The 17902-nt window shown below is 36.4% G+C and overlaps 1 protein-coding gene across 1 annotated transcript in view; it reads left to right on the top strand.

The window, feature by feature from the left end:
- Psd3 (pleckstrin and Sec7 domain containing 3) overlaps positions 1–17902 on the top strand; it is a 461162-nt gene that overhangs the window by 338737 nt on the left and 104523 nt on the right. The window contains exon 10 of the mRNA XM_026395813.2: positions 9034–9077. Coding sequence (XP_026251598.2) covers positions 9034–9077 — 44 coding nt within the window. The remainder of the gene's footprint in view (positions 1–9033; positions 9078–17902) is intronic.

The raw sequence follows: 17902 nt of genomic DNA, 5'->3' as shown, positions 1-17902 counted from the left end.
TAGTCCTATGGATATTTGAGTTGTAACTCATCTGTTTTTGATGATGAACTGGTGTTTGGCCTTGATAGTCAAACTAGTTCATTTGATATTTTCAGTTTTAATATGGGGATTGATTGGGAGGGGACATGAGAAAATTTTCTGTAGTTGATGGTTGATGTTCTCTAACTGGTGGTGATAAGCTATTTATATTAAGCCAGAAGTAAGTGCACATGTAGATATGCACATGTGTTGGAATTTGTTTAAAGGTACACATAAGATTGGTGCAGTTTACTTTATATTGGAATTCCAAAGAAGTTCTTCATAAAAATAGGAAAAGCAGTCATGAAATTAATTTGGAAAAACAAAAGGCCCAGAATAGCCAAAGCAAACCTTAGTGAGGAAAGCTAAAGCAAAAGCATCACAATGCTAAACCTTAAATTATACTAAAGAGCTACAGTAACAAAAGCAGCATGGTATTGGCACCAAAATAGGCATAAAGAGCAATGGAATAGAAAGGAAGACACAGAGAGAAACCCACATAAATACAGTTATCTCATAGAAGACAAAGGCGCCAAAAACATACATTGGAGAAAAGATAGCCTCTTCAACAAATGGTGCTGGGAAAACTGGAAATCCACATATAACAAAATGAGATTAGACTCCTATTTCTCACCCTGCACAAAACTCAACTGAAAGTTTTTCAAAGAACCAGTTTTCAGACCAAAAACCCTATACCTACTTGCAGAAATGTAGATCCTAATACTCCAACATGTTGTGCTTAGGAACCAACTTTCTCAACAAGACTCTTAAAGTGCATGAAGTAAAATAAAAAATCAGTAAATGGGATGGCATCAAACTAAAGAGCTTCTTCACAGCAAAGGAAACAAGAGTGTGTGAACAGAGCCTACAGAATGGGAGAATATCTTTGCTACCCACACCACAGATAAGGCATTAATTTTTAGGATATACAAGGAACTCAAAAAACTTAACTTCAAATGAAACGAAACAAAAATCCCAAAACCAAATAACCCAGTCAATAAATGGGCATGGAAAAGGAACTAAACAGATACTTCTCAAAAGAAGAAATATAAATGGACAACAAATACATGAAAAAAATTCAACTTCTGTAGCAATTAGAGAAACACAATTTAAAACCACACTGAGATTCCATCTCACTTCAGTCAGAGTGGCAATTATCAAGAATACAAGTAAAATGTTGGGGAGAGTGTTGGGGAGGAAAAGGTTCACTAGTACATTGTTGGTGGGATTGCAAATTGGTACAACCACTCTGGAAAGCAGTAAAAAGATTCCTCAGAAAACTAGGGATGGAACACCATTTGACCCCATTATATCACTCCTTGATATATATCCAAAGGAGTTAAATCAGTTCACAGTAGCTAAGTTATGGAGCCAAACTAGGTGCCTTTCAACAGATGAATGGATAAAGAAAATATGGCTTATATATACAATGAAATATTACTCAGTCATAAAGAAGAATGGCTTTATGGCATTTTCTAGTAAATGGATGGATCTGGAGACTTTCATGCTAAGTGAAATAAGCCAATCCCAAAAAACCAGATGTTGAATGTTCTCTCTAATAATATGGATGCTAACCCACAGTAAGAGGAACAGGGTATGGATAGAAGTTTAATAGATTAGACAATGAAGAATTAAGGGAAGGGAGAGTAGGATAGGCATATAAAAGAGTGGAATTAATCTGGCAAAAATATCCTATGTATGTATGTATGTATGTGTGTGTATATATATATATATATATATATATATATATATAAAATATATATGAATACACCCCATTGAATCTTAACATCATGTACATCCACAAGATTAGAATCCTAATTACAATAAGATGTCTTCCATGTGTATTTAAATATCAAAATATATATTACTGTCATGTATAACTAGAAAGAACAAAAATGCAAAAATTATATTTGGAAAAGTTTTGGTAAATAAACATGGATATAAAGTTACCAATATCCGAACTGCAGTGTTTAGAGGTAAAAAGAACCAAAGAATAAGAGAACAAAGCAAGATCAATGAGTAGGTGATAAACAGATAATACAACAAACGTAACTAAAGCTTGATCATAAATACAGGCGATGGGTATATCAGTGTTTAAATGCACAATATTTACAACTTATCTATATGTTTGAAAATTTTTATAGTAAAATTATAGGGAAAATGCATGTTTCAACATAGATATCACTCCTTGTAATCTAACCTATAGAAATAAAAACCAGTTCATGACAAAATGAATAAGCGTATTAAAACACTCATTCATTTATAGGAGCCACATCTTGGATTTGGGAGCAGATGATGATGCTACCAAGAATTATGGCCCCCCCCAAAAAATTAGTGGGGGACACAGGGAAAGGGGGATTAGGCAAAAAACTATTAGTTTGTGAAATTGGGTGACTTCTAGGGTCTTTTCAAGTAAAATCATAAGACAGTAGATCAGCAAAGGGACCAAGAAATGTACTTTATGCTATTCTTCCACATTGCCTATGAAGAAAATGGGAAGCAGGTAAATTGACTTGTCTTCAACAAGCAAGTTAGAGACAGATACCCTGCCCTACCTCTCCCAAAATCTTACCTTTGAGCTTGGATCTGTTGTCTTTTCTATTAGATTTTTTTTTCTGAAGAAAATATATGTGATGTCACTTATTAAATATTGTGTGTGGAAATGTCTTGTACGTTATATGTAGGAAGTAAAAAAATGAGTTGATTCTGTTAGGTGACTAATTTTTAACTAAGCAAAGTTCATTCGGGGTTAGCAGCACATTTTGTATTCCTTATATAAGAGGCCCCTGAAGGCAGAATGGAGTCATCTGTACCTCACAGAATGCCTCCCTAGCCTCTAGGATATGTTCAGATATGTTAGTCACATGGTGAGTTATGCATATTAATTATACTTCAGATTCTCTTTCATTGAGGGTAAGGGCTTTTTAATTAATTTTCTAGAGCTCATTATGGATTCGTGTTGATGCCTCTGTTCCTGGTTGGATATTCTTACAGTTGCTGACTGGGTTTTGTGTATGCCCCATGTCACAAGGGGAACTTAATTGTCCAGGACATAGACTTTGGCTCTGTTTACATGGTGGCTGTGTCCAAACAGTACATCTGACCATAGATAGGAAAAACACAAACCACATGGAGGCACACTTCTGTCACTCTGAATGAGAGCCAAAGAGCTGAATGCCCAACAGGCGGCTTGTGAATACATGTCCTTCCATGCAGAGTGCTCTTTAAACTAGGGTTCACGAAGACTGCCTGTGTGTGGGGACCCAAATAGTGTAAGGGAAGTCAAGTCCAGAAGCTCATCTTCAGTAAACTCTTCTCCCTAAGATGGATCTACCTGTGGTACTCTCATGTTCAAAGCTTGGGGCTGTTTTTCCTTCTTCATTTCTGCTTGACAGTTGCCTTCTGCCACTTAAGAAAGAAAAGAGAAAGAAGTGATTTAAGGTCTTCTTTGAGATTTTCTGAGCAATTTGACATTCATCTGGTAACTGGTTTCATCATCAGTTTTTAACCAGTACATTTTTCAAGCATGTTCTTTCTCTTATACTACTGCCAGAGTGGGGCACATTTAATTCTTCACTGGAAAATCGTCTTACTCTAAAGATCTGCATGAACCAGTGTTGCATTTGAAAAAAAAGGGGATATATGGTGTTGGTGCTGTCCTCATTCTTGGTACAAATTCCACCATGGTCACTGTCAGTTTCACTGAAAGTGGAGGCTCTGTTGTTTCCTCCGTACTTTTCAAAATGAATCAAAGACCACAGAGGAAAAAAAGTCCATTGAAATTTAGAAGGTAGCTTAACTAAAATTTATGAATTCCATCGACTATGCAAAATATGCTTCTGGGGAGACAGACAGAGGCTCCTGGTTACACAATACTTGGTAATGGAGAAAAATCTCAGAGCCTGTGTGGGCTGTCAGTGACGGTGCTGAGCTTTGAATAAAATTGCATTTTATCATCGTTGAAAAGCAATCAAAAGTGGGGAACAAAGGCTTAAAAGTAAATTTAGACCAAAATACCTTGATCTCTGTAAGTTAAGCAATTTACTTTGCTTTCTCATTCTTAAAAATGATGATCTTGAAATTTGAAGAATCGTTCTGTTCTGTTTGGTTATCTCTGGAGATATAAGATTGTTCTCTAGCTCTTGGGTTAAGTTGCAAAAATTTGAGTTGGAGAATAAATTGGTAAACTAATGAGGTGCAGTGATTTTTAACCACAGCTTCATCTCAGAGCTACATGGAAGCATTAGAAAATAATTTCTGTATAGATTCCTCACCTAGAAAGCTGCTTCAGTAGTTCTGGGGCAGGACATGGTAATCAATATTTTTAAAGCTCCATAACTGATTCTGGGGTGTATGCTTATTCTTTCAAATGAGATCATGATGTAAAAGATTGTTTTGTCTAAGGGCTGACCCTGGAATTATTTCTGAAAATCAACCTCTAACCTTTGTTTCTCAGATACATTTGCCTTTTACTTATGCTTCAGTGTATTACTTTCCTGTGGCTGCTGTAACGAATTGTCACGAGCTTGGCATCTAAAAAGAACAGTGATCCATTCTACCATGTTTTGGGGGCCTGAAGTCTGACAACATACTGTCAAATGGGCTGTACACCTCTCAGGGGGCGAATCTGTTCCTGGCCTTTTCCACCTTCTGGCAGTTTCCAGCACACTGTGGCTCCTGTCTTGGTCACTCTGCTCTCTCTATTCCTCTTCATGATGCCACCTTCTTCTCTGAATCCATCCTGGCTGCCTTCTTATAAAAAATTTGCAACTACATTTAGGGCCCACCCTGATATTCTCCCCATCTCAGGTTCTTTAATTTAATTAAATGGCTTAAGTTTTTGTAATATAAGGTAACATTCCAAGGTTCTAGTGATTAGGCCCTGGACATCTCCTGGACCTCCATGCAGGTTATTGCCTCTCTGTATGTATCAACGTGAGCTGCTGTAGCACCTCTCTCCACCTTGTCCCCAACTACCATGCCACATTGGTGGCACACCCTCCCTCTTGGGCTAGGCCAGATGACTTACCTCCAGTTGTATGAAGGGTTATTTACCTGAGCTGCAGTCCATACCCAGTTTTAGCCACTCAGGTGGCAAATACTTTGGGTCCTAAGTGGACTGAAATGTAGGATCATTGCAGCAAGCCCATCGACCTCACTCAACAAAAGCACCTAAAGCATGTGTCCTAACAGCAATGGCTCCTGTGAAAGCTCATCTTTGAAGAATAGAATCTTACGGTGACCAGCATGATCTGAATCAATTCTAAGAGGCACAAGCGCGTTTTCCTTTTCAGCATGGGCCTTCACTTAGCCAGGCACACACAGTACTGCCAAGTGTGGTCTTAGAAGGAGACAACGTAGTTAGTTGATAGTAAGCATGAAGAGACGGGCCGGGGCTGTACCTCAGGCAGGGTAGCATGCATGCCTTGTGTGCTCAAGGTTCTAGTTTCAGTCCCTGGCACCAAAAAAAAAAAAAAAAAAAAAAAAGTTTGTGAGTCAGAGTTTGTGAAAACCAAGTATGGGACCTTGAGGATTTAATTCACTTCACGTTGGGCTTCATTTTCCTCATGTATGCAAGGAAGTGTTTGTTTCATGAGCTCAGGCTCCTCTTAGCAGTTCCATTGTGTTGTTTCTTCTCTTATTAGAAAGGAGAAGAGGTGCCAGTGTGCAGATGCATTTATACAGAAGAGGCAAGAGGTTAAGATGGCTTATAATGAAGTTAAATGGTGAATATCTAGTGGTATCAATTTGTGCTATTAATTTTTTCTAGTATGGTTGAATAGGTCACAAATTGGGGAAGCTTTGCAGTCCAGGAAGGTTTTGCGAATGGTTAGATCAACAGTATCCCACCCCTACCCCCATTAACAGTTTCCCCAGAGCCCTTGATTTCTGAGCTAGACCTAATCATAGTGCCTCATTACCTAGCACACAGACTGGTTCTCAGAAGAACAGGTGTCTAAAACTACAACAGTGAGACACTCTATCTGGGAGTTTTCACACTGGAAAGAAAGAACTGTTTTCTCTTCTTGAGAGAGATAGGATGTGGACAGGCATTGCTTGTAGTGGACACTTTTCTTGTGTTACAGAGAAACAAGGACAAGACCTGTCTGGGGTGGGAAGAAGAAAGAGGTCTTTGAATTCCTGTATTCCTAAGGCTAGCTCCATCCATACCTTTCTCTGATTTGGCTACATAAACTTTCAGGTTCCCCTTATCCCTAGTTTTGGTATCTGTCACTTGAAACTAAAAACAAAACAAAACAAAACAAAACAAAAAAACCTTGATTCGTACACAGGATGTCAGTGTAGAGAAGTCAGGGTAGGATTAGTTAAGAGTTACATGTTTTCAGATACAACAGATAATATAACAAAAAAGTTGAAGATAAAGGTTGAGTATCCATCATCCAAAATGCTTAGACCAGACGTATTTCAGACTTTAAATTTTTTCAGATGTTGGAACATTTGCATAGGCATAATAGGATATCTTGAGGGGGGACTCTAGTCTAAACATGGAATTTGTTCTCTATACACTAATCACATAGACTAAAGGTAAATTTATACGGTGTTTTAAAGTTTTGTGTATGACATGAACCAAATTTAGTGGTATGGAATTTTCCTTTTTGTGGTATCATGTTGGTGCTCAAAAAGGTCCGAATTTTGGAGCATATCAAATTTCAGAGTATTTTGGATTTGGAATTTTTAGATTAGATATGCTCAACCTGTGTTAACAGAACTGCTTGAAGTGATAGATCATATGGTGCATCATGGAGTCTAGGTTGACCACTGGGTAGGAGGTAAAGAGCAGACGTGGGCACTTGGTTTCTAACTGGGCTGGGCATAAAAGCATAGAACTTGTGAGCTAGGTCTGGAAGTTTTAACTGCTTTTGTAAACCATCTTCCTTTTATGAAGAAAACTAATGGCTCATGATAAAACACTACAGAGAATCAGGAAAATACCTTTCTGATTTTGTAATTATAAAGGATCGGGTAGCATCTACCTTTTTAGATTTGGCATGCTACAATAAAAAAAAAATTATTATAAACCCAGGGTGAGAACTTGACCTACAAGTCTGATGAGAGGTCTGTTGAATTTAATGAGTGACTTTATCATGAGACTTTTGTTGAGTTCCATTTCTTGTAAAGCAAATACCCTCAAGTGCAAAACAATTTGAAAAGACTGTTGGAAGGAAGAATTGAATGTATTAGAAAATCTTTAGATGCTCAGATATAATTTTCCAACTATCTACCTTTATAATCAGCTTTAAAAAGATCTTTGCCACCTGGTGAATTACTCTGCGCAATATTGAGTATGCTAGGAGATAAAGAGCCTTCAGTGATCTTTCTCTATTCAATTGCAGTTTCCCAGCCCACTATTACTGGTGGGTTCAAAATGGCTCAGACAAGTAATAGAATCCATTTAAAAGGCATTTGTCCAGCAAAATCCTGAGGCACTCTGCACCTCCTAAGTGTTGATCTTCAGGCGACATGAACTATATCATAGGCTTTTGGAGTCCTTTAGTAAATTTCGAGTTTTTCAAACAGAACATCTAATTTATAGTGTGTTATTTGCACTTTAATTTATCCTTTGTTTTAATTTGCAGTTCTCTCATTGACTGAAGACATACTTTACCATGTCCTAATAAGGATAAAATGTGTCCTGATTAGTATTCACTATCACATTAGTCAGTAAACTATTATGCCATACTGGAGAACTTCCACATTACCTGTCAAAATAGTGTTTAAGGATACATGTTTTGAGTCTTAAGTAATAGAAAATATATAACTTTTTTACATTTGTACTAGATTTAGAAGTGTTTTGATGAAAAAGGAATTCAATACTTACATGCAGTCTTTCTGCACGCAGACACTGGGATGAGACATATTAAGAGGGAGAAGATAGGAATTCAAGGCATTTCTACCACTGCTCTGCTGGTAGGCAGCTTCTGAATCCTGCCTTTCCTTGTGTAAAAGAGGATCTGTATGGCATCTAATTCCTTCTTTTTTTCCTAATTCAAAGTCTTTGCAAAACCTTCAAGCTGTAATAGGTCCAAGTCCTTTGAGGAAAAAAATGTTCCAATGTAATAATAATATTATACATAAAGTTCTTTCAGTTTAATTTGCTGTTGTGGTTTTATATCTTAGAAATATACTTGTTTTATCTTTGTAATATCTCATTCAAAATTTAATGCATTTTTTCCAAGTAGTCGTTGTAATGGAATAAGTTGATTTATAAGGATTTTATATGTAATGCTGGGGCTAGGAGAATCGGGGAAGCAGTCTTAGGCTGACTTGACTGTGTTCTTATTGTTACCAAGACCCTAGGAAGCTTTCTGTTCCCTCCACCACCACACACGGGAACCAGTATAATACTTCACTGTAAAGCAGAATTATGACATTAGAACAATAAGAACTGCTTAAGTCATTGGTATAGAAATACATTTCCATATCTGGCTTCAGCCCCCTTCCATGCATCTAGATTCCATGAAGTCTTCCATCGGTAAAAAAGAACCTGAGTACCACCAATATTTGTCCAAATTAATGAAACTGTAAGGCATATTTTGAATGAGTTTAATTTTAATCACATCTAATTTTACTTTATAATACATAGGGTTGTCTTATTTTTTTTTTAAAAATATATATATTTAGTTGTAGTTGGACACAATACCTTTATTTTTATGTGACGCTGAGGATTGAACCCAGGGCGCCTCGCACATGTAGGCGAGCGCTCTACTGCTGAGCCACAACCCTAGCCAGGTAGACTTTATTTATAAAAGACATTTTTCTAGTTGTGAAAGTGTTTCATAAAACTCTGCTCACTTTGCACTTGTTTGCCCCACTTATTTCTTCCTCACCTTCCCAGAGCGTTGGCAAGGGCTCCAGGCCCTCCTGTTCAGATGGTCAGATTGGGAAGGTGTGAACGAGTTACTTGCAGACTCAGTAAAGCTTTGGTCATGTGCTGAATTCAGAATATGGAACAGAAGGAAAACAATAATTCAATCTTATTTTTTCTCTTTACAGGCTCTGTACAACTCAATCAAGAATGAGAAGCTGGAATGGGCAGTGTAAGTATGCTGGATGGATGTCAACCTTTTAATAATGAACAACTCCCTTTATTTCCTACTTTCTGTCTTCATGCCTTGGAGGTGATTTCAGAGGGGCATTAAATATGTATTGTCAGCTCTTACTTTACACTAAGTGTCTTAACTACTTGTGTAAAACCTTAGTGAACAATGAGTGTGGATTTTTCTTGTTTGTTTTTCCTCTTGGCATGCAGAATGCTTTTGCTTTAATCTGGTTGCTCTGTAAACAGTTTTATTTACGTGTATGTACATGCAACACATATACATACTTTTTTTTTTTTTTTTTTTTTTGCAGTCCCGGGAATTGAACCCAGGGCCTGGCACATACTAGGCAGGTACTCTACCACTAAGCTATATTCCCAGCCTCAATTCATTGTATTGTTAATGTGTCCTTTAAAAATAGCATTCTGAAAAAAAATTTGATAGAGTTGTATTTATTTCAAAACCCAATACACATGAGTTGGGTAGCACTACTCAATTTTAGTTCTCTCCTTCCTATCATCATAAATCAAACCTTTCTAATCCTATTTTCTATGAAGCTATCATACAAGGACATGGATAGATATTAACCATAAAAAGAAAAGCAGTCTCTGGATAGATAAGCTTGAGAAACTATGAACTAAATAAAGGTAAAAATTTTTTTAGCTTAAAACCTTTCAGGAGGCTTATACAGTGCCTTTGTATATTATCAAGAGAAATGAAGTTTCTATGTTTCCTGAATCTATTTGATAGTAAAATTGTAGTGTTTCAAGGTACCCATTTTGGAAAATAGTACCACAGTAAGTTAGCTTTACATAAATTGACAATACTGCTTTTTAAAAATATTTTTTAGACGTTGATGGACTTTTATTCGTTTATTTATATGTGGTGCTGAGAATCGAACCCAGTGCCTCACACATGCTAGCCAGGCACTTTACCTTTGAGCCACAACTCTAGCCCAGACAATACCTCTCTTTTTAAATTTTCACTAATCAATACAACAGTTGAAAAAATATATTTAAAAATTGTTATGAAAGAATCTTCACTAAATATTTGATCAAGTATTGAGATATTATGTCAAAATATGTTTTAATATGAGCTTAATGCAAATTTTATTTTTTATTTTCACTAATGGAGAGTGTGTGTGTGTGTGTATGTATGTATATGTATGTGTGTGATTTTTTTTTTTTAAACCAAGTGACTTAGCAATCTATAGTGAAGTCAGCTTTATAGAATCCTAACTTGGAAGATGAATCTTGTTTTTCACATGTACTTTGGGGGAAAGTGGTTTAGCAGATAACTACATCTCATATTTAATATGCTAGGATTAATTTTTTTAAAAAGTAAAGCAGCTCAAATTAAGTTTCTACTAACTGCAAAGTTCTATGGTACTGTTTTAAATTAAGGAGTCAAAGTTTAAGACTTGTATATTTGCATATATATATAATGGCTTATATGTCTGTGTGTTTATACATGATGAGTCTCATTTAAAAACAGTGTGCCATTTCAAGGAAAGCTCAAGACAATTAAGAATCTATGGTACAAAATCCAAGGTAATAATTATTTTGGATTTATGTCTCATAGTTGAATGTAGGTTTCCTAGAAAAAATTTGTGCATGACATATGTAGAATCTTGCTGAAATGCTGAAGGCATATCCTGATCTATGCAGAATATGCTCTCTAGAGAAAATTCATAAAAATGAAGTAATTGTAAATATATTCACACTGGACAAGAGAATATTTTGAGGATGATTTTACAAAATTATTTTACAAAGCAAATATTATGCTCCCGAGAACCTGCTTTCTAAATCTCGTTTTTTTTAACACATCAGATTTGTTTCTATATATATGAATTTTATTCATATATTTATGTGCAGTTGGGACGTGGTGCAAGAAAGTTTTATCTTGGGTCCTCTCCAAGAGGGCGAGAGATGGATGATAGTGTATGCAAGAGCTGAATTCTTCTGTGTCCTTTTGTCAAGTCAGCAGAGCATTTTGTTCAGGAACCCAGGTTTCAGAGTCAGATAAAGTTGAGTTTGAGTTCTAGGTTTGCCATGTACTAGTTGGGTCACAGGCCAAGTAAGCTTCTAGGCCTCAGTTTCCCATTCTGTAAGATGGAGCAGTTTTTGAGCTTCATGTAACCAAAAATGTAGTAGAGTCTTTTTTTTTCTAATCCTCCAATTGATAGTCATAATATCCTACCTAATGCTGTAGCTTTTAAAGCCCCAATTTCTATTTCTTAAATCTCTCATTCATATGCCTGTGCGTGTGTGTGTGTGTGTGTGTGTGTGTGTGTGTATATATATATATATATATATATATATATATATACACACAACATTCTTATGCTTTTAAAGAATAGAATAAGGCACTGTAGTAGTAAAATAAAGGGATTAGATTAAATGATCACAAGTGTCCTTCCCACTTCCAAAGTTCTGAATTTTACTATACATAACACTTTCCTCAACTGAGGTCCTATGGAAACAGCACTGAAGCATCTGATGGAGATTAAAAAAAAGTCTGTGGTTCAGATGAACATGTTACTGAAAAGCTCAGTGGTCCTTGTCCCCAGTGCCAATCCAATTACAAGGGCGTGATTTTGAAAAAAGACTAAAGAAGCCTTATTGCTTTGCTAACAAAGAAGAAATACAGGGTACTCCTCTCCCAAAGGACCTCTCCAACCACTTTTTCCTCCAACTCATTTTCCACCTAGAACCAATTAATGTTGGTACCAGTGCTTAGATGTGTCTTCTTTCAGTATAGTCTCTTTCTTAACGATCTCATTCATTCTTGAAACTTCATTTGCCATCTCTATAAAAGATCTCCAAGGTAAAAATTCTGATTCTGCTCATCAAGGGAACAGAGGATCTATAAAGCTCTAATAAATAAATTAATATACAAATAGGAGATTCAAAGGGTGCATTCCAAGGGTTTCCTGTCAGGGGAGGTTATGTGTGTGGGGTATTTTACTTGTTAATTTGGGAAATAGTAATTTCTTAGATCTTCTGGAGACATCTTTGAAGTCTAAATTATTTAGTTCCTATGCTGAGTTGTATGCTCAGAGACAGATAACTCTGCCTAGGACAGGCAAAAATGGTAATCCTGTTTCCCCTGAGATTAGGGAGGGGAAGAGAGAGGAAGAGAAAGAACACTTCCATTTTAAAAATAAGCCACATTGGCAGAGCAACAAGGGCTGTTTTCATAGAATAAAGTGGACCACTGCTACAAGCATGGTATGAACAAAAGTTACACAGATTTCTTTTTTTCCAGCTGATTCAGCCTTTAACAATCTGATGTGTATTTTAAATTTTGACCAGAGATGAAGGGCTAGTCCCCCTGCTTTATAAATCACCAGGTCTGCTTTGATCACAAAGCACTTTTTAACATTCACTAAAATTAGTGGTCTCTAGAACACACTTTAGAGGACACTGCTGTTCAGTTTATGTGCTCTTATAGATCAGGAGCTGTGCTTTTTCCTTTTTAAACTTGTATGTGCATGGATATTGTCATAATACTGTGCTCTCCAGTTCTCCTACGACCTTTCCAACCACTCTTCCTCCAACTCATTTTCCACCTAGAACCCATTAATGTTGGTACCAGTGCTTAGACGTGTCTTCTTTCAATATAGTCTTTCTTAATCTCATTCATTCCTGAAACTTCATCTGCCATCTCTATAAAAGATCTCCAAGATAAAAATTCTACTCTGACCTCTTCCCCATGTTTCAGTTCAACATATGCATTTTCCATGGGAGACTTCTGCCAGCACTTAGCAGTCATCATCTGTCTCCCACCTTTGCTGTAGGTTCTCCATTCCTGGTAACCACAGAGTAGTACTTACCTGGATTTTAGCCCTTGTCCTCTTTGATTCCACTTAGTCTTCACTGCTGAAGTGGCTGCAGTGCACATCCCATCTCCTCCTCCTCCTCCTCCTCCTCCTCCTCCTCCTCTAGGGATTTATACTTTTTGCCTGTTAACCCAGTCTCTTTCCTTTAACCCATTTGAAACATCCCCATGTGGTAAACTTCAGTTAGTCCCTGTGCACTTGACCGATAATCTCATTTATTCCTCATTAATGTCTTCATGCTGTTCTCATTTCAACCCGGCTACCATTAGATACAGTTCTCTGTGCTTGTCCTATGGCTTCCTGGTCATTTCCATGAAGTGACCTTTAATTGCCATCTGTATCTGCCCTACCTTACAGCCCAGTTTAGGTAACACCCATTCCTTGAAGTCTTGCCTGATCTTGCCAATTGGAAATCATCTCAATCCTTAAACGTCCATTTTACTTTATTTGATGACACCATAAATTTTACTTCCCATTATAATTCTTTATCATAAGGTATCATCAGACTGTAAGTTTTTTAATTGACACATGTGTATCATTTCCTTAATCTCCTTTGCCTCAGATATGTAATGAAGATCCATGATTGTCTATAGAAAAGATTAGGTGTGTAGCTCAGTGTGTGAGCTGGTTTTAATCCCCAGCATGGGGATTGGGACGAAAGTCCATTTATAATACTCGAGGATTGCATTCTTGAAAGATAAGTCAACAAGTGTATAGTTTAGAATATGGTTACAGGAAAGATGGCGCTGTAGCAAAAATATGTAGGATAAAATGTATTTGCATGGAAAGTATCTTGATGTTGACTTTAGAACCTTTGAGCAAAGTGAATTATAGAGTCATGGAATATTTTAATTAGCGGGACCGTGTAGTGGACTTTAATTCATTGGCTTACTAGCTGGGTTCCGTGGATCCTGGGGATTCCGGGGAAGATGTCTCGGGGTCCTCCCTAGTTGTGAGTAAGGAGAAGGGAAAAGAGGAGAGGGTCCCAGTTCTGCATCCTCCAAATCATGTCTATTTCAACTGACCAACACAGTTCCACTTTTACCTTTTTAAAAATACCTAATTTATGTTTCATTTAATATTAGAAAAGTATTGATCTAATCCAGTGTCCTCATTTCATATGTGAGGAAAAGTGAAATCAAGAAATATTCACCTGGCCCAAAGATGTACTACTAGTGGCCGCAAAGGATTTGTCTCCCTGGTGTCGTAGCTCCCCAAGGCTGTGCCTTGTTGCCTGGTTCTGTAGCCACATAGTAGTGTACAGGCTTTGGAGAGTAGTGATGGTACCTGGATTGTGCCAGCCTTTGATATAGAGCAAACCAGAGGTTTTTACAAGTTTATCAGTCTCACTAACTGCTCATGGAATTACTAGTGTTTTCCCCCAGGAAAGTTAGGAGTAAAGGACCTTGAATTCATCCTGGGTCCCAGCATTGTACCCCTGATTACAGGTGTGAGTAGTTCCTTCTGTGCCTAATGAGAACACAGCATGAGAGGAGGGGAAGAATGATACAAAGACAAAAACATGAAGTTGTGGTGATAGTGCAGTGAGTCCCCTGACTAGCAAGAGGGCCTGGCTACATGGGGTAGGACATGCACCAGTTCTCTTTCCAAGTCCCTTTGCACCATGGTTCATTGTTTATGAAGCAGCTGTTGAACTACATTCAACTAGTATGTTGTGAATTAGGGAAGAACAAAAGTGTAAATAGCATTAAGGCATTTTCCTTTGAATTAAGGTAACTTAAGTAGATAACATAGATTAAAAAACAACAACAAAACGCTGAATAATTACTCTGATTTGATGGGGCAGGATAAAATAGATAAAATATGAGCTTATAACTTTGGTTAGAGTTGTTTCAAATTTAGCTGAATTTTCAAAAAATGGGAAAGTACAATAAATGCAGTATTATTATTCTTTAGGTAAGTTAATGAACATCCTACCTTTTGACTTCCATATTTATTGCTGTTATACTACAACAATAAACAGTATTTAAAGTCTACAAGGAATTTCCCTTACCGTGGTTTTAAAAAAAAACAAAAATAATGGAAATTCATGTATCCAGGCTCACGTTAAGGCACAGTGAAGCTAGGTGTAGGCAGAGTCAGCCCAGGGGTTCCGCCTGTACTTGTGTCCTCTGGTGATTCCATTGTAGCTGTGCTGATCTTGCTTATCGGTTTGTACATTTGCTCCTTTTAACTCTGAACAAGCATTTTACAACCTTGCTTCACAGATTAATCTTTACTATTTTATGTTGCCCTGCAACTCAGTTTGCACCAAGAGCTTTTTAAAACCCTTGTGGCCTTTGCTTCTAAATTAAACTGTTTCCTGTCTGCCCACAGTGAATTGTACTGGTTAATTTGGCATGGTGGTAGCACACTAGGCTCTCTCTATCCCTCTGATCATGCATTAACAGTAGCCTTCAGCTTTCAAAGTATGATTCTGAGCTATCAGTGGTTTGATGTTTGGCATCTTTATCGTTTCTCTGTTGGGAATTTTAATCATGGCTGGTCTTTTCAGGAAACCAGAGCTGCCCATGTAGTGGCTGATTCCCTACCATCAGGAAGTAGAAAAAACATCAGAGATTTCCTCTGCTTCTTTTGGCCAAGAATGTGTATTGGTCTATGTTGTAGGAGAGTTTTAGGGCAGTGGAGTAACTTGTTCTCATTCAGTGCAAGGGGTCTGAATTTGACGTTACTATCTGATTCCAAACTCTTCTTGCTGTGTGATTTCTGAAAAAGTCTTTTTCCAAGAAAAGATTCCTTTGCATAGTTTACTTAGTATTGATTTTAATTGTATTTTCAGAAATAATACATATTAATTACATTGCAATCTCAGTTGATGCTCTTGGAAAGTGGTCTTCCAGGAGGGACAAGTGGTTTTATTTCCATACAACAGTTTTGTTTTTTATTTAGACTGGTTATGATATGCTACCTTCTATTTGTGCCTTCCTTGTAACTTAATATGTTGCCTACTATTTAAGCTCTTTATTTTCTTGTTCTTTCCTTCTGATTATCCTTCATAAAAAAAAAAAAAATTCTAACATTAGAATCATCCAGCCAAAAAAAGGTGAAATTCCTTGTGTGTACTTTTTAGGTTTGGCCTAAAGAAAAGTATGTGTGTCATTTTTTACATCAAGGTAGAATTATTTTATTTATATACACACAAAAATAAATAAAACAAAACCAGATACCTCATGGTAATTTCCTTTTTAAAATTAGTTACATTAAATAATGCCCTGGTGAATCTAGATATATGAAATTGCTTAATCAGAATTGTGTATCTTAGTTTTCCTTCATTAACTACTATCTAACCAGTTTGGACCAGGACTTAAGTGAGTATACTATAGCAAAATAAGTCTCATTTTAAATTTCAAAATAATCATCTGTAAGGGATGGGGATATAGCTCAGTTGGTAGAGTGCTTACGTTGTATGCACAAAGCCATGAGTTCAATCCCCAGCACCACCAAAAAAAAAAAAAAAAAATCGTCTGTAGATTGGCCATATTGACTAATGAAAAAACTAGGGCAAAGAGAAGTTGTAGATAGAGAAGATTTGGTAAATTTATGAACAAATTTTAATTTGCGTATATGGGAAAAGAGATTATGAGAGTTGGCATTAGGAGGTGTTGGTAAGAACTCAACAGGAAAAAGTAACAACTATAAAGAAGGAATATAATCCAGCTCCCCATTTGGGTGCTCATGCTATTAAGCCATGTTTCCTCGGTATGTCTTCTGCCTCAGTGAAATACTGGAATTAGATTGAATATTCCCCCTATGGCCGCTCTGTTGGAACATCTCACATTCTACATTCTTGGTAAAATAATAATTCTGATGTTAATATTTTACCACAAATTTAGAAGATAATATCTATAAAGATTAAGAGTAAATACACACACATGTAGTTTACATAGAGGATAATTATTGATTTGATCTATAAATTTGGAGAAAATGCATTGAATATTAAAAAATAAAAGTAATGGGAAAATGTCATAATGATGAAAAATTGACCATTGACTTGGAGATTTTGAGCTGAAGAATTAATATTACTTAAAAATTTATTAGATAGAAGTCTTACTGGGCATGGATCAATCTGCTGGATTTTGGTGTTTCCTTTAAAGGAAGAAAATTTTCAAGGTTTAGAATTAGAAAAAATTCCCTCATACAGTTCTGTAAAATGTAATTTTATTAAGAACCTGAATTATAGCTCACACTTAATATTTAATCTGTAAGTACTTGTTTCCTCAGTGTAAAGTATGTTTTTCTTAAATATGCAGAACTCAGTCATACAAAAAACGGGAAAGATTGGCTACCCAGTTCTTTGCTTTGGGGAAAAAACCAAACACCTGACACATAAATAAATGAAGACAAGTAAATGAAAGTAAAATAAGATGTTAAAACAAACAAAAAAGTTTCCAGTAGATCTTTTGGAAATCCAGCATCTGGTTTGACCTCATTGTATTACTAAATTTTTTTTTAAAAAACGTCTTCATATCCAAAATGTCTTCATATCCACAGTTGGTTTGTCTTGGTTTTGGAAGGCACACTAGACTTGTTATACAGCCAGACCCTTTATTTAGAAAGCCGAGGTATAAGCCTACATCCTCCTTACATCTGACAGCACTCTTCTTGGTGTTAAAGGGCTTAACATTTTTAATAATCTCCTTTTTACATTTAAATACTTATGCCAAAATAAGAGGTTTCTATAAGATGTTATATTTTCAGCAGAATTTTAAAACTTAACTGCTCCCCCCCTGCCCTTTTTTTGGGTAAGTGACAGAGACAAATCTATTTTAAACTCATCCTTCCTCTTGGCATAAAATGATGTGGTATGATAGGAACCTCATGATAAGTCAGCACTTTTTTTTTTTAAATAAGTTTATGCTTCACCTCATTTTTCAACAATCATCTGATCATGAAATTGGAATGATAACCACTTAGTGTTCTACATTTAATCACCGTGTTATATTTATTGTTTTATTGAACTGTA

This window comes from Urocitellus parryii, chromosome 14, assembly GCF_045843805.1.
Source record: "Urocitellus parryii isolate mUroPar1 chromosome 14, mUroPar1.hap1, whole genome shotgun sequence".
In the NCBI taxonomy this organism is placed as follows: Eukaryota; Metazoa; Chordata; class Mammalia; order Rodentia; family Sciuridae; genus Urocitellus; species Urocitellus parryii.
Note: the sequence above shows the minus strand (reverse complement) of the source record. Positions and strands in the feature narration are given on the sequence as shown.